The sequence below is a fragment of the Chlorocebus sabaeus genome, chromosome 1 (genome assembly GCF_047675955.1).
Source record: "Chlorocebus sabaeus isolate Y175 chromosome 1, mChlSab1.0.hap1, whole genome shotgun sequence".
Lineage (NCBI taxonomy): Eukaryota > Metazoa > Chordata > Mammalia > Primates > Cercopithecidae > Chlorocebus > Chlorocebus sabaeus.
In genome coordinates this window covers 107,929,034-107,947,578 of record NC_132904.1, presented here as the reverse complement: position 1 = coordinate 107,947,578, position 18,545 = coordinate 107,929,034, and the positions used below count along the sequence as shown (strand labels likewise).

At 37.7% G+C, this 18,545-nt stretch overlaps 1 protein-coding gene across 2 annotated transcripts in view; it reads right to left on the bottom strand.

Moving 5' to 3' along the window:
* SIK2 (salt inducible kinase 2) overlaps positions 1–18,521 on the bottom strand; it is a 129,716-nt gene extending 111,195 nt beyond the window's left edge. The window contains exons 1-3 of one of the 2 annotated variants that reach the window (XM_008020819.3): positions 18,239–18,521; positions 14,184–14,234; positions 4,296–4,412 (exon numbers count right to left, since the gene is read on the bottom strand). In XM_008020819.3, the coding sequence (XP_008019010.3) occupies positions 4,296–4,412; positions 14,184–14,234; positions 18,239–18,373 (303 nt within the window). In that variant the 5' untranslated portion in view covers positions 18,374–18,521. The remainder of the gene's footprint in view (positions 1–4,295; positions 4,413–14,183; positions 14,235–18,238) is intronic. The other variant, XM_008020820.3, reaches the window with a different exon arrangement.
* Positions 18,522–18,545: the final 24 nt, after the last annotated feature.

Here is an 18,545-nt window from a genome sequence, read left to right as displayed (position 1 = left end):
TAGCACTATTCAACCACCTGTAAGAAATGCAGAATTCCAAGCCCCGTCCCAGACATACTGAACTGGAATTTACATTTTAACAAAACTGCCGAGTGATTTTTATGTACATTAAAGTTTGAGAAGTACTAATATAGATAATGTAAGTTTTGAAGATCAACTTTTCAACATCTCACTGACATTTCTAGTCCTATGTTTTCATGGTAGATTCTGATTAAACGAATAAAAAAATAGAGTAGTTTAATTTACCTGGTCTGTAGCCTAGCTAATCTGGCACAATGTGATATTCCTCGTACTATACTTTAATATTGTTACAAAGTACTCTAATTGTTCAAAAGTTTCATATTCATAGCTCTACTGTGAAATACTTTTATTTAAATTCATCCTTCTAGATTCAGAACGAAGTATGTCATCATCATCATAAATCTGACTACGCTAAGTAGATGTCTATTTAAAAAAAAAATGAGGCTGGGCATGGTGGCTCACGCCTCTAATCCCAGCACTTTAGGAGGTCAAGGTGGGCAGATCACTTGAGGTCAGGAGTTTGACATCAGCCTGGCCAACATGGCAAAACCCCATCTCTACTAAAAAATACAAAAATTAGCCAGATGTGGTGGTGTGCACCTGTGATCCCAGCTACTTAGGACGCTGAAGTGGGAGAGCTGCTTGAACCTGGGCGACGGAGGAAAACTATGTCTGAAAAAATATCTGTATAAAAATAAATAAAAATAGAATAAAAAGAAAATGAGTGTTTAGATTCAAGATGAAAAATTTTTAGAGTGTTTCTCTGTAATACTCTAACTGCTATCTACTGAAAGGAAGAAAATTAATTTTTTTTTTTTTTTTTTTTGAGATGGAGTCTCGCTCTGTTTTCCAGGCTGGAGTGCAGTGGCCGGATCTCAGCTCACTGCAAGCTCCGCCTCCCGGGTTTACGCCATTCTCCTGCCTCAGTCTCCCGAGTAGCTGGGACTACAGGCGCCCGCCACCTCGCCTGGCTAGTTTTCTTTTTTTTTTTTGTATTTTTTAGTAGAGATGGGGTTTCACCGTATTAGCCAGGATGGTCTCGATCTCCTGACCTCGTGATCCGCCCGTCTCGGCCTCTCAAAGTGCTGGGATTACAGGCTTGAGCCACCACGCCCGGCTAGAAAATTAATTTTGTTTTAAGATGTAGGTTTAAGACTATTCTCCATGAGGCCAGAAAACTAAGAGCTACCTACAATTTGGGCCTAAATAAATCCGTAAATCAACTGTAACCAATGATTCACCTCAAATAGATAGTATCATTATACGAATTATGTTAATTTTATCCTCAGTTTAGTTTATGGTTAATCAGAGACTTTGAAGAATATAATTAGTTTCTTAGAAATATCTTCTTTAGGAATTTAAAAAAAAATGGCTAGGCACGGGTGGCTCATTCTTGTAATCCCAGCACTTTGGGAGGTCAATGTGGCTCATCTGAGCCCAGGAATTTGAGAACAGCCTGGGCAACAGAGTGAGATCCTGTCTCTGCAAAAAATATTTAAAAATTAGCCAGGTATAGTGGCATGTGCCTGTAGCCCCAGCTACTTGGGGAGGGGCTGAGGCAGGAAGATCACTTGAGTCCACAAGTTCGAAGCTGCAGTGAGCTATGATTGTGTCACTGCATCCCACGCTGGGTGACAGAGCAAGACGTTTTCTTTAAAAAAAAAAAAATTAATAATTTTTTTAAGTTTAAAGGGAGAAGTAATCTGAATTATTTATTTGTTTATTTATTTATTTATTTATTTATTTCTAGAGATGGCATCTCTGTGTTATCTGGGCTGAAGGACAGTGGCTATTCACAGGTGCAATTGTGGTGTACTCCAGCTTGGAACTCCTCGGCTCAAGAGATTCTCCTGCTTCAGCCTCCCCAATAGCTGGGGCTACATGTCACTGCACTGGGCTAATCTCATATAAATTTGCCCTAAGAGACCTCTGTAGTTTTAGAATTTTTAGGAAATGCTTTGAGTGGCACATCATAGTCTCTCATTCTTAGGAGGCATATCATAAGCCAATGGTCTTCACATTTTTTAAACTGAAAATCTCTATCAATAAAAGTTGTTTACAGCAGGGGTTCCTAACCCCCAGGCCACAGACTGGTACAGTCCATGGCCTGTTAGGAAACGGGCCACACAGTGAAGCTTCATCTGTATTTACAGCGGCTCCCCATTGCTAGCATTACCATCTGAGCTCCGCCTCCCATCAGATCAGCAGTGGCATTAGATTTTCATAGCAGTGGGAACCCTATTGTGAACTGTGCATGTGAGGGATCAAGGATTCACACTCCTTATGAGAATCTAATGCTGAGGTAGAAAAACTGTCTTCCACGAAACTGGTCCCTGGTGCCAAAAAAGTTGGGGACCACTGGTTTAGAGCCAAACACACTGTCATGCACTTGTAGTCCTAGCTGAAGCGGGAGGATCCTTTGAGCCCAGCAGTTCAAGGCCAGTCTGGGCAACAACTGTGAGACCCCCTCTCTAAAAAAAAATAGAATACAATAAACATGATTCCTATGGGAATCCATTAAAAATAAAGTTGCCAAATATATATGTATATATGTATATATATATTATATATATACTCTCACATGACACATATGGTGACGTGTATATATATATATACACACACACATATTACATACATGTGCCACTGTATAAATATTATGTACGTTATAAAATATACACGACAAAACAAATACAAAAAATAAACATAACTAGAGGTTCTGGCATTTTCTTCTTACACTCCCAAGGACATTTGTGCTAATCTATTTGAATGCACATACTGGTGTGCCAGTAAGCCAGCTTTCTGACAAAAAATAAAAAGGCCCTGATTTGTAAGCCAATTTCTGTGATGTAAATCTTCCCACCAATGCAGATTTTGAGCTACTAACATCATGTTAATTGGCTTGCAAAGCTTCTGCAAGTTTAACAATCAGCTCTCAACGAGCCGGTACAGGGTGAGTCCAGCATACCATGGGCGTACACATCACACTCTGGAGATCAAAGTAATGGGCCAGGATACTGGAACATTTCAGTTTAAAAAGAGCTTTTCAACAGAAAAATTCTACATGTTAAGAAATAAATTTATTTATTTATTTATTTATTTATTTATTTATTTATTATTATTAAACTTCAAGTTGTGGGGTACATGTGCACAACGTGCAGGTTTGCTACATATGTATACTTGTGCCATGTTGGTGTGCTGCACCCATCAACTCGTCATTTACATCAGGTATAACTCCCAATGCAATCCCTCCCCCCTCCCCCCAGAAATAAATTTTTTTCAATATTCTGTACTATATTATCCTTGTTAAACATGAATTACTCTTTAAAAATCTGAGAAAAATGCTCCTTTTAAAAACCATGGCTGGTTGGTGGGTGCACTAAAAGCCCAGACTTCACCACTATACAATACAGCCAGGTAACGAAACTGCACCTCTACCCCCAAAAGCTATAAAAAACAACAACGAGAAATGGTGACAAAACACCCCATGGGTGGGGTTTATTTTACATAAAATGGGTGCAATTTATTTTACAAAAAGTATTATAACAAAGTCGTTTTTTTTAAAAAAAGCAAATTTATTTTATCTACTAAAATAAGCCAAATAACTAAATATAGTCCTATGTATTACACAGTATGCCACTGAATAATATACTAATTTAGTGGTTGTATTTTCATAAAACATACAGTATCCTTTTTAAATGAGCAAAACTGCCATATCCTCATTAGGCAGTAGCACCAAAACCCTGCAGTTAAAAAGCAGGGTATCATACAACTGCAAACTACTACTTCTTTTTTTTTTTCTTAAGAGCCAGTGTCTCACTTTGTCACCCAGGCTAAAGTGTAGTGGTATGATATAGCTCACTACAACCTCAAGCAATCCTCCCACCTCAACCTCCCAAGTAGCTGGGACTACAGGTGTGCACCACCACACCAGGCTAATATTTGTATATATATATTTTTTGGTAGAGATGGGGTTTTACCATGTTGCCCAGGCTGGTCTCAAGTAATCTTCCCTGCTCAGCCTCCCAAACTACTGGGATTACAAGTGTGAGCCCACACTGCAAACTTTTAAAACAACCTATAGTCTGAGAGATGACTTAAGATTTCTGATTTTTAAGTTTAAAGACAATATAAAAAAATGGATGTACTTAGTTACGAAAAGCATACATTTATTTTCTTTCATTGATTAGAAACACAAATATAAGAAGAAAAATCATGATACGAAGTACAGAACTATTTTGTCGAATGAATGGAGATAGTGTCAGGCTGAGTCATACCTGATAAAGTTTGATTATGTGAGGGTGGTCTAACATTTTCATTATTTGTACTTCTCGGTAGATTTTCTCAAGGTTCACTGCATCCAGCTGAGACTTATCGATTATTTTTATTGCCACCTGCATCCCAGAACACAAATAAATGCAATTAGTATACAATAGTTAATATTTTCTAGTTAAGAATCCTGTCAATAAATGACATGAGACTTCACCTGTAGGTTCGTGACACTGATGACAGCTAGTTTAAATTCAACGTTCATTCATTCAACAAATATTTCTTAAACTAACACCATGTGTAAGGCAGTAGATGTTGTTTGGCTGTGTCTTTAGTGTGCTATGAAGAATAACTCGAAAACATGTTTCTCTTTCAGTACAATGGTAATGTCTTTTTACTCCTCTACAAACTGAAAAAATAAAATCTTTATTTGATTAAATTAGTAGCTATATCAACTAGTTACCATCGCACTGTAAAGTAACTATAAACAAATGATCAGCAAAGTAGAAGACAGTTCAGAAGACAGTTTCTGTTGCACTGAAATACCATTTTCCTGGAAAAGCAAGTGATCAGTTTCAAAGAATACAGACAAAAAGCTAAATATAAAATATTAAAACTCATTCCATGAAAAAATACCAATTGGATTTTCTTTTAAAATTTGAAGGGCAAAAACTAAAATGTTAGTAACTGCACTAAAATTTAACTTTGTAAAAGGAATTTTATTTCAGAAACTGTGACCTCATTCTGTTATAACTAGAGAGGAGCCCAGACAATTCCAAGGTTAATAATTTGAAGGGATTTCATTTGAAGGTGAATGACTAGGTAGGCAGAAATCAACGATTACACACTTTTTTTTTTTTTTTTTTTTTTTGAGACGGAGTCTCGCTTTGTCACCCAGGCTGGAGTGCAGTGGCACGATCTCAGCTCACTGCAAACTCTGCCTCCCAGGTTCACGCCATTCTCCTGCCTCAGCCTCCCGAGTAGCTGGGACTACAGGCGCCCACCACCATGCCCGGCTAATTTTTGTATTTTCAGTAGAGATGGGGTTTCATCGTGTTAGCCAGAGTGGTCTCAATCTCCTGACCTCGTGATCCACCCACCTCAGCCTCCCAAAGTGCTGGGATTACAGGCGTGAGCCACCACACCCGGTGATTACACACATTTTTTTCACGCAATTAAAAAGAACTAATTTTTTAAAATTAGTAGATATTTGGTTGGAAAATAAAGCATTCTGATTTAAATAAATTTTTCAGATAATTGAGAATCATCCAAATTTAATTATAAGTTTTGAAAAAACTCTAAAATGTACTTCAAATTATATCAAAGGGTGTTCTAAACATAATTTAGCCTTATGTTATTGTTTTGGGGTAACTTTCCTGCTTCTTCTTCTTTTTTTTAATACAGATGGTTGGTTGACCATCTGTATGTTGACCAGGCTGGTCTTGAACTCCTGGCCTCAAGCAATCCTCCCTTCTCGGCCTCCCAAAGTGCTGGGATTACAGGCGTGAGCCACCATGCCTGGCCTCAGGAAAACTTTTATTTATTTATTTATTTATTGATACGGAGTTTCGTTCTGTGGCCCAGGCTAGAGTGCAGTGGCATGATCTTGGCTAACTGCAACCTCTGCCTCCTGGGTTCAAGTGATTCTCCTGCCTCAACCTCCCGAGTAGCTGGGATTACAGGTGTGTGCCACCATGCCTGGCTAATTTTTATATTTTTAGTAGAGATGGGGTTTCACCATGTTTGGCCAGGTTGGTCTCGAACTCCTCACTTCAGGTGATCTGCCCACCTTAAAAGTGCTGGGATTTCAGGCATGAGCCACTGTGCCCAGCTGAGGATAACTTTTAATATCAGCAATTGCACATGCTATGATAGCTCAATGCTTCCAAAACGTATCCAATAAAATAGGATTCAGCTTGCCATTTCACATAATTCCCGCAGTCTCCTGTTCATACAATTAGTTAACTCTGAACAACATGGGTTTAAACTGTGTGGGTTCACTGATACACAAATTTTCTTCCACCACTAACTTCTCTTCGTCCTCCTCCTCCTCAGCCTACTCAACGTGAAGATAATGAGGATGGAGACCTTTATGATGATCCACTTCACTTAATGAGTAATAAATGTATTTTCCTTGTGATTTTCTTAACATTTTCTTTTCCCTAGTTTACTTTATTGTAAGAATAAAGTATATAACACATGCAACATACAAAATATGTGTTAATGGACTGTTTCTGTTATAGGTAAGGCTTCCAGTCAACAGTACGCTATTAGTAGTTAAATTTTGGGGAAATCAGGCTGGGCGCTATGGTTCATGTCTATAATCCCAGCACTTGGGAGGCTGAGGCAGGCTGATCATTTGAGGTCAGGAGTTTCAGACCAGCCTGGCCAACATGGTAAAACCCTGTCTCTACTAAAAACATAAAAATTAGCCAGGCCTGGTGGCGGGCGCCTGTAATCCCAGCAACCTGGGAAGCTGAGGCAGGAAATCACTTGAACCCAGGAGGTGGAGATTGCAGTGAGCCAAGATGGTGCCATTGCACTCCAGTCTGGGTGACAAAGTGAGACTCCATCTCGGAAAAAAAAATAAATTACGGGGGAGAGTCAGTTTTTTTCTTCTTTCTTTGTGGCTGCTCTATCCTTTGCTGTTATGTCCTAAAGCTCTACTGTAAGTTTTATTTCTCACCTTTCTCTACTTCTAACTTGCTGTCCACAGGTTGTTTCCTGATTTAAATTAATTGTAGAACGCTCCAAGCTTCCCAGGGGAAATCCGATTACTAAACATAACGTATAAAATTAAATTTATTGCCTAAGAATGAAAGCTTCTTCTCTAGGGAGTAAAGTACATAGGTTCTGTGACAGCTGTTTTCATTATGTTTGGTGGTGTTTTAATTATTACCATAATGAAAATATTCTAGATAGTAAAACTTTGCTAGGCAAGTAGAATGATTAATATTATATACTTGCTATTAGAAATATTATTGGACCACCTCAAACCTAAATACATTTAAAGAAACTCTCCTCAATGAAGAGTATGATACAATCCATTATATTTTGGGTAACTTTGGGTAACAGTTGCCAGATAAAAAGATAAGTGTATAACTGAATATCCTCAATATTCCTTAGGAAGATCACATCAAGTTTCACAGACATGCATATTTCGAAGAAAATGTCTTATCCTACAATTTCAGGAGTGAGTCTAGATATCAGCACCCCCTGCCCCCAACAAAAAGCTTTTATAATGAGATGGGTCACAATCATCTAATAGAAAAAGATGGAGAGAAGGGATTATGGTTTTTAAAACCTCAGCATGATTCCTACCATGAGACAATTTTATACTGTAAGTATCTTAAGTATATTTAATGGGATGAAAAAGTTTAGATACTAAATATCAATTAAAGCAATGTATTACCCAGAGAAATCTCCTTTTTTATACCCTTTTGGAACCTTGGCCTCAACAATGAAAAAGTGAAAAATATATGACATATATTAAAAAGTTAAAAATGTTATCTAATTAAACTTCAATAAAAAATTATAAATCTCATTTAACTTTTCTTAACAAAATTACTCAAATGATATAATTCTCACTTCAATTTTATCTTGGGTCACAGACTTTATCCATCTATGATCATAAATATATATATATACACTTATCCCATTGCTATCCCTTGTTTCTAAGGTTATTAGAGCTATTATAAGAGGATTATGCTTCTCTAAAGAAAAAGCAGAGCATGAGTTAACATGTTCCTTGTAACACGGGAAGTCTAATTGCTTTACCAAATACAACCCAAAACATATGATTCAAACTCAACAGAAGTTTATTTATTGCTCATATAGCAGAACTAGACGAATGAAGTTGGCAGGCATTTGAGATTCAAAGAGGCTTTAATATCTTTAATGTGTGGTTTCCAAGGTTAACCTGAAGGTGGTCTCCATTCCAGCTAGACAGAAGGAAAAAAAAGAACTTTGAGGGATCCTCACAGGTGATTTTATGGGCTGGGCCTGGAAGTGGTGCCTATTATTTCTGTTCATTCTATTAGTTAGAACTCGGCATATGACCACACCTAAATGCAAGGGCAGCATAGAAACAGTCCAGCTGTAGGCCCAGAAAGAAGAGGAAACAGTAGAGTTTTCAGAGATCAGCTAGCAGTCTGCCAAACTCATCAAAGTAATTTCTTAACAATGGAGCTCTCTATCAAGTACTTCCCAGAAATATGTATAATACTAACACTGGTGATGACTTTCACAACTGCATAGCACTTTTTAAGATACTTGTAGCATATTCTATCTCATTTATTTCCCAATTCTGTGAAGTAAATGAAACAAGAGGTATACTCATGAGTTGATGAAACTGAGGTTCAAATAATGTCACATAATCAACAAAGGTCTTAAAGCTCTAATGAATTAAGGAAGAAAAACCCTAGGCCTTCTAACTCCAACTTTAATCTTTCCACTATTTCAAAGGGTCTAGTAGTAATACATTACACAGCGTCTGTTGTGTGCCAGGAATTATGCCTGGGATATAAAAATGAATGGGGTTTCATTCCTACCCTCAAGGAATTTAATAGGTCTGTAAGAAGAAGATGAACACATTTTATCAACAAGAAATTTGTATCTGGGGACTTCCCCAAAGGTGCACTGAAAGTCCTTAATTTGCAAAAGGGTTGTGTCCCAATAGTTCCTTTTAAGGATTAGAATGAACTTAGATTTGTGGGAACTTCCTCTCTATATCCCTTCTCTTATTTAGTTCTGAACATAGTATAAGGGACAAAATCTGCATGGTAACAAGAAAGTAAGTCAAGAAAGGAACTCTATGAATGGAAAGATCCCCTTTTTTGGTGGTGTTCATCTATTCAACTCTCTAATTATTACATATACATCATCTTAAAAAAACCTTCAATAAATTTATATGACAGAAAAATGAATATTCCTTCTACTAAAGGACTGAAGAAAGGTCTCCTCTATAAACTGAAGAACATTAGGACAAACTAGAATGATTATTATCAAACTAAATCCCACACAAAGTAGCAACACTGAATATTCAACTTCAAAATACTCAGGGAAATATGAATTAAAAACAAAATACCATTTTTACTTATTATGTTTATAAAGATTAAAAAATAAATAACCTGGTCAGCTAAGGTTCAATGAGATGTTTGTTTTAGATATTGTTAGTAGGAATATAAAATAGATTATAATTTTTCTGGGGAGGAATTTAGTAGTCTTTATTATTAACCTTAAAAATCATCCATTCCATGTAGCTTAAGGACTCTTCTTCTGAGAAATTATTTGAGGGAAATAATCTGAAATGATGACAAAGATTTATGTTCACTTTTTTTTTTTTTTTTTTTTTTTGAGACAGGGTCTCACTCTGTTGCCTGGGCTGGAATGCAGTGGTGTGATCTCAGCTCACTGCAACCTCTGCCTCCCAGGCTCAAATGATCCTGCCACCTCAGCCTCCCAAAAAGCTGGGACTACAGGTGTGCACCACCACACTGTGCTAATTTGTGTGTGTGTGTGTGCGTGTGTGTGTATACATATATATAAATATACACATTTGGTCAAGAAAGAGTGGGTTTCACCATGTTGCCCAGACCGGTCTTAAATTCCTAGGCTCAAGTAATCCTCCTGCCTTGGCCTCCCAAAAGTGTGGGATTACTGGTGTGAGCCACCTCACCCAGCCTTATGTGTACATATAATCAATAGAGTATTAGAAAACTGAGATATCAGTGCAGTCTCAGCATAAAATATGAGTAGAAAAAGATGGCGATAAACTGCTTTATACTCTTCTGTGCAATTTTTCTTCAGTGAACATGTATTATTTTTCTAATAAGAAAAAACCCAGAACAATGACATAGTTATTTATCACATATACTAATTTTCCATCTGAGAAATATTAGTTTTCATTTTCTCATTTTCAAAATTCTTTAGAAAATGGCTATATTATTTTGTGATTTAAATATTAAGACATATACAGAAATGTTTCTGTGAAATTTTTAAAAATACATATGAAAGTAACAACTATGTCAAATACAAATTTTATATAGGACAAGGAATTAAATGTAAGAGCAGAAATGTAAAAAATGTTAAACTGATGAATAAATGGAATTTTTTCATTTTTCAAACTGTTATCCCTGTTTTTGGTATTTTTCTTTTTTTTTAGACAGAGTCTCTCTCTGTCACTGCTGGAGTGCAGTGGTGCGATCTCAGTTCAGTGCAACCTCTGCCTCCCAGGTTCAAGTGATTCTCCTGCCTCAGCCTCCCGAGTAGCTGGGATTACAGGCGTGCACCACCATGCCAGGATAATTTTTGTATTTTTAGTAGAGATGGGGTTTCACCATGTTGGCCACGCTGGTCTCAAGCGATCCACCTGCCTTGGCCCCCCAAAGTGCTGGGATTACAGGCGTGAGCTACCATGCCTGGCCTATCCTGTCTTTTTGATTTTAGAAAAACAACTTCTCATAAAAGAAATATTAATCTCATTTAAAGAAACCACACATACAAAAGTTGCTTTTTGATTCTATAAATCCACAGATGAAAGCCAAAAAAAGTAGCTTCTGGAGATTTTATAAAGAAGTTACACAATAAGAGCTATTCTTCTAATAACAAATAAGAAGGGATTAACATGTGTTTCTTGTCTTAGATATTTACTCCAGTCCTATTACTAATATACTAATTCTACACTGTCCTTCTGAAGTACCAAGTAGCATTAGCTCTATCATACCATACATTAGACCTCTGAAATTAAAAAATAAATACACCTTTCAGCTTATATAACAAATCATTGGTAGAATTACAACCTACTAGCCTATCATCTGATTGAAAAGCAAGTATGATTGAGTGGTCTATAATGAAAGAATTTCTGAAAGCAGTAAAAGTGAGTAGTAAAACAGAGAATTATCTAGCTACCCTCTCAGAATGAATAAAAAGCAGACTTTTTTTCCAATGTAAATTTGGCTTTTAAAATTATTCAAATAATACATTCTCATTAGGATTTAATTTGACAGCTGGGTATGGTGGCTTATGTCTGTAATCCCAGCACTTTGGGAGGCCAAGGTGGGAGGGCTGTTTGAGCCAAGGAGTTCAAGACCAGCTTGGGCAACATGACAAAACCCTGTCTTTACAAAAAAATTTAAAAATTAGCCAGGCGTGGGGGTGTGCACCCACAGTCCCAGCTACTTGGAAGGCTGAGGTGGGAGGATCACTTGAGCATGGGAGGATCACTTGTGCCTGGGACGTGGAGGCTGCAGTGAGCTGTAATCTTGCCACTGTACTCCAGCCTGGGCGACAGAATGAGACCCTGTCCCCACCCCCCCAAAAAAATTGATTTGACTTTTGCAATAGTGGGTAAGAAAAACAGATTGGGAGAAAGGTAAATGGTCTGATAGTTATATACCTGCAAAAATTAAACTGAGAATTTTTAAGATGATAAAAGAAGTGATTAAAAATAATCCCCTATCTTAAAAAGTATTTAAACAAATCAACAAAAAAGACAATGCAATTAAATGGGTCAAAGGACAAAAAAAATTCATAAAAGGAATGCAATCATCATATAAAACTGTACAAAGTAATCAAAGAAATGCCAATTGAAGTAACAGAAAATATAAACATTTATTTGTCAATTACAAAATAAAAATAGAAAAAATTTAAAAGAAGCAAAGAATATTACTTTCTGCTATCAAGCTGGCAGAGATTTAGAAAATAATGTTCCTGCAAAATATGAGTTCTTGCCGGTGAAAATTAACGGGCACTCCTTTTCTGGAGGGTAATTTGGCATCCTACGTCATAAGATAGGTAATGTACATACTCCTTGACCCAAGAATTCCATTGCTATGCAATTACACTGAGGAAATAATCAGATACATGCACAAAGATGTATGTAGAGGGATGCTTTCTGAAAAATTATTTTAGAAAGAGAGACAGCAAGAGAGAAATAGACTAAATGTTCAGTAATAGGAAATTGATTAAATAAAATATGGATAGTCAAAAATACACAAATACTATTTAACCATGCTTTACATAGTTTTCAAACTTAGGGAAATGTTAACAACACGTTAAGTAAAAAACACAGATTATATGTGTACATGACATCAATTTTATTACATACATATAAAATATATGTGAATAACTAGAAGAAGATGAACCAAATATTAACAGGCATTATCTCTGGGTCTGGAGAGTAGAAGTAAGGATGTTAATTTTCTTCTTTGGGCTTTTCAACAATGTTTACAATGAAGATGCATTGACTTCTATAACTGGGGGAAACCATATAAATACTATGTTTACTTTCAAGGAGAACTTAAAATAAATTTTAGTATTGTTTCTCAGTTTAATTCATCCAATATTCATCTCTTAATCTGTTTAAAGTATTTAAAAAAATTTTAAATGAAGTTTCTGATGGAATTTCCAAATTTATCTTTTGATCTTCTAATATCTCAAAATGGATATATAGGCTATTTCTCTGTGAAGGATGGGAAAGTATTCTACACCAATGTTCTGAATAAAGGAAGTTTTATATAATTTATTTTGAAAAGATGGAGGTGGAAGGTAGAAGAGGTACTAGGTACACGAAAGTGGAAAGAATGATATTCTAATGAATTCTGGAATGCATTTGCCTCCAAGGAAATGAATCTGCTATCAGCAGTGGGTCATAAATCAAATGTCATCATGTGAATCCAAGAAGATAGGCTAGTTTCAGTTATTTCCAAATAATTGTTTTCTTAATTGACTGGTACTGAGATAGTATTTCCCAGAGGGTTTAAAATCAGAACACATTAAACTCTGTTAAAGTTAAAATTTCTACAGAATATAAACATTTACACAACTCTTATTTTGCATGTTTGTTCCCACTCCCAAAAAAGAGCAGATCATTTTGAACAACAGTTAGCAGAATAATTTGACAAATCCTATTTGTCCGGGGTGCAAAAAGACTAGAGAAAAATTCTATGAAAGCATATATATTCCAAGACACATATAATTTTTATTTCAATACATAATTAAAGATCATACATAAGACTAGATACAAATATTAGTGATTGAGTCATTTGGTAACAAGTCCTTCTGTTGCACATAGTACAGTTCTTGAAATTTTGGAATATTTCACAGTACAAGATTAATACCAAGACTACTGAAAGGAGTCTTAAAATTTTAAAGCAAAACAGAAAATTCAAATGTATTTTTAAAATGAGTTCTCTTCAAGAAACATCATAATCAGGGTGTAATATGCCTTTTTCTTGTTTCTAACTTTGCTATAAAAATGCAATTTTAATACCTTAACAATTTTGAAAACCTTTTAAAAATCTTATATTTTAAAGTAGTAAAGAATTAGACCTAACTATAAAATCCCCAAAATGCACATGGAAGGCTTTTTAGTAAACAAATACAGTTTTCAGAATGTCCTTGTTATCAGTTTTGCATTCCAAATTCTCTTAAGGGTAAGTAAGCAGCCTGACACCCACATGCCATTTTAATAAGGTCATTTTTAGAACCTCTTTGAAATATCTTTATGATTCCATAGACTATACATTTACACGCTCTTTAGCGAAGCAATATGAGACATATGGTGTTGAAAACTCAAGTTATCTATTATAGAAAAGGTCTGAAAATAACAAGTTATGGTTATCTCCAGGGTTGTGATTTTGTGGGGAATTCTTTTCATTTATTTATAGTGTTTTTGTTTTTGTTTTTTTTTAATGAGACAGAGTCTTGCTATATTGACCAGGCTGGTCTCGAACTCCTGGCCTCAAGCAACCCATCTGCGTTGGACTCCCACTGTGCTGGGATTACAGGTGTCAGCCATCTAGCCTGGCCTCCTATTTATACTTTTAAATTTTTCAATAATAAACATGACAGATTTGGTAATAAAAATACACTACTCTTTAATGTAAAAATAATACCTTGTTACTTAGGAAATTTCCTTTTAGGACTTTACCAGCAATGCCTCCTCCCTAAAAAAAATGTAAAATGCACACTCAGTTATAGACACAAAAATATTCACTGCAAATTATTTACTATAAACAAAAACTGAAAATTACATAATATTCATTAATAAGGGAATTGTTAGGTAAAATGATATTCATCCACAAGGTAGAACACCATGCAGCTAACAAAAATGTTTTTATAAAGTTATATATATTAAGCAAAATGCCTAGGTTATAATATTAAGTAGAAAAAAGAACATAATTTATACACATGTACCCTGTGCTCTCATCTATGGAAAAAATGCATTTAAATAAAAAGACTAGTGCCATAATGTTAAGAATGGGTTATTCCCATTGGTGGAGGAATTATATGTATACTTTTTTGTTCACTATACTCTTCTTTATTTTTTATATCACAGTAAGACACTACTTCTTTATTTTTCTTTCTTTTGTCCTGGGAGCAACAAGAAAGAAACTATTTCTTAAACAGAATACAAAAACATTTAAGGATACAATTGGCTTTTCTAGAATTTTACTTAAGAGACAAAAAACTAGCTACACCATTAACTAGAAGGAAAAATTTATTTCCTAGTACTGTACAGTATTGATAAAATAAACTACTTAAGGATACTCAGTGAACAGCAAACAAGCAACCACTACTGCTTCAAAGTTTAACAGCTTACATGCTATTATTCTTTTCCCATTATGCTAATTTTATAAAATTAGCATCTCTAATTCATAAACCACAAACGAATACTACAAAGCCTTTACAAAGTGTATTAGGAAGCTGGATTCTACCCCCACCTGTCTTCCCCTTTGGGTGCAAAATTCACATAGAGATCAAACACAATACCACTTCAGATGATGATGTAATTATATTTCATAAACAATATTAAACTGTTTGATAGATTCGACCAAAATGAAGATCTCTTTTGTCTACTATTTTTTTTCCTAAAAGGGAAACAGACTTGAATCTCCCAAGTTCTGTAGAAATACATCATTTGTGAGTGATACAGAACAAGAAACAGAGAAGAACCAGTTAAAAATAAAAGGGTCCAATTGCTCATTACATAGCTCATTAAGTCCTAAAATTTGCCTCAGGGTCAAACTTGGGAAAAAAAACCTCTAAGTTTTAAAACACACAAACTTGTATCTATGTTAAAGCATAGTATATGAAGAAACTTTTATCGTCAATAATTGGGATATTTTGCTGATATTATTTTTATACCATATTCATTGTTCCACTATAACTACCGTAGTATATTCTGCAATGAAAACTCAATTTAAAACAAAAGTTTTTACTAAACATCTTAAAGTTTTTAAGGTAGTTGTATTTATCAAAAACACACAAACATTTCTCCAGTGAATTCGAATAAGGATAAATAACTGCTGTAAAAAAACTTCATTAACAATGGAATTGTTACTCCCATGGAATACTTTAAGAAACAATTGGGCCAGGCACGGTGGCTCCTGCCTGTAATCCCAGCACTTTGGGAGGCCGAGGCCGTGGATCACTTGTCAGGAGTTTGAAACCAGCCTGGCCAACACTGTGAAACCCCGTCTCTACTAAAAAGACACAAATTAGCCGGGCATGGCGGTGAGCGCCTGTAATCCCAGCTACTTGGGAGGCTGAGGCAGGAGAACTGCTTGAACCCGGGAGGCAGAGGTTGCAGTGAGCCGAGATCGCACCATTGCACTCCAGCCAGCCTGGGTAACAAGAGCAAGACTCTGTCTCAAAAAAAAAAAAAAAAAAAAAAAAAAAAAAAAAAAATTCAGAGCAACTTTACAAGCTAGAGATCTAGAGAACGCTTCGGTTCAACAATTGCTTTGACATTTCACGTATCCCTCTCTACCTTAATATCTCCAATCACACCCACCAAATCTCCACAGATACTCACACTCACCCATCTCAAATTCACATTCACACTATTTCTTTTTATATGTTAATAACAGCTTCTTTAGAAAAGCACAGGGAAATGGGTTCTGTGGACTACACATTTAGCATTTAACGTAAATAATTCTACATATATATACTACACACACGATTTAGGATCGATCCTCTTTCACGATCTGACCAGTGCTTGCTTCAATTACAAATGAATGCATTGATCTCACTCTGATAGCCAAACCACGATATTACTCCATAGTGCCCCCTAGCTCTTTAAGATATATCAGTATAAAACGGACACCATTTGAATTGTCAACCTCAAGAGAAAGTGTCAGTCACTCCACTTAAGCAGCTCTTACTGTATTAACTAAATCTGACCTGATAAATAATAGATGACTTAATTAAATCTTGCTACTAATCCCAGTAAGAGCTGAGAAAAAAATATTATGAACTGATGGATTTGGAATTCAACCACACGATATACTATAGTTCAAAAGTTTTGTAGAACCTCTCTATAACTCACAATGTGTTTGTTTTTAGAAAGTCATTAAGCAAGGACTCATAAAACATGCATTTAAAATGCCTTCTTTTATGTAACTTTAAGGGAAATGGCATGGCATTAGGCCATGGCTCTTCAGAGGAATGGAACCAATTTCTTTATTTTAAAAAATGCTGGGATCAGATTAAACTATGCAAAGATTTAGCAATATCACTATAGTCAAGTTACCATTATCATTACAATTTAAATTGCTAACTGGTAAATCTGTGAGAATAAAATATCTGACCTTGGTCCTGATTCTAAAAGATTTGGACTGCTTCAGGACCAGCAAGGGAAGGCAAAAAGTAAAGACGACAAAATGACATATACCCCTTCCTTTTGGAAATGGGATTAAGCAAAACTTCTAAGTACAACTGCAACTCCAAAAATCACTCAGGTTTGCCAGTGCCCTTCGCCTTACATAAGTCATTCTGAAAAGAAGTCCTACTTTATTCTACATTCAAACTCTAGTACATTCGTACTAACAAGGGAAAAAGCAGAATAGGACCAAAACTGGAGGGCAAACAAACAGGAAAAGGATGAAACTCCAGGAGGAACTACAATAAGGCAGAGTAGAGTACGTCAAAACCACTAGGTTTTATTCTAAAGAATGGTTTTGTTTCTACCGTTCTTCTAAGGTATTTAATTTGCACGTCTTAAAATAGAGACCCTGAGGAGAGCAGCTTGAGGCAGTGGAAGGAAGGGGGGCGGGTTAGGTAAGAACAGAGACTTGTGAGAGAATATGTGCGGTGCATTAGAATGTGCAATGAAGAGGGTGCAGGATTCACCGTCAGGAAGCAATTGAGGGCTTTATGAGTAGAGGCAGAATCTAATATGGTTTAAAGAATGCGTATTACAGCCAGAATACACACCTGGTACAGGGACAACCCTAGACTTCTGTCCAACCCACCCACTGTGCAAGTGCAGAGATGACCATTTTAACCAGTTCTATTGTCTGGAGCATTAAATGGAAATGCCCCAGGCAAGGGATCAAGCTAGCCAGACACCAAATCAGAGACACCGTGGGCCAAAAGGAAGAAGAGATGGTCAGTGGCCGTGGGGGCATTCCCAGCCACCGGGCCCCTCCTCGTCGGGCAGGGGAGGGGCACCGGGGTCACGGGGGCCGCACGATCCCCCATCCGCGGAGCCCAAGCGCAGGCAGTCCCCTCCTCGGGCCAGCGACGTCTCTCACGGCGCAGCCTGGGAACACCGAGACTTCCCCTCCCACCCCACCCCCAGCCGAAAGCAGGGAAGACGCGGAACTTGGGCTCCGGAGCGGAGGCCACAGACCAGGTCACGGCTCGGGTAGGGGGCTCTGGGCGAAATTCCGGGTGGCCACCGCGGGTGGCGTAGGGGAAAGCTAAGCCCCGGCTGGTTGCGTTTCCAGTCGGACGACACTCCGCTCCGGGCGCCCGGGCCCGATCCCTTCGCTGCTCACCGACCCCCTGCACCTCCTGGGTCCTTACAGTCCCAGGCCCGCTCGCCTCCGGCAGTGAGGCGGCCTCTCGGGTCTCCCCAGTCCCACCACTGGGGCCGCCCCTCTCGGTAAGCAGCTCGTCTCCCGAACCCTCGCCTCGGACGCTCCCGCCGAGCCCCGGGCCGCACCTCCGTCTTGGTGATCCGGTGCCGCCCCAGCTTCACCACGGCGAAGTTGCCCTTGCCCAGCGTGCCCTCGATGTCGTAGAACCCCACCCGGACCGGCCCGCGCTGCAAGTGCCTCGGGCCATCCGCCATGACCATGCTGGGCCCCGCTGCTAGACACGGCGGACAGGAGCGCGGGCGGGCGAGCGGGAGCGCTGGCAGCGCGGCTTGCCTTGGGCGACGGCCGCTCAGCTTGCTCCTTTGCTCCTTCCCTCCCGCTCCGCAGGGCCCAGCCAGGCGCGCGCCGCCGCTGACGTGCGCCGACGTCAGG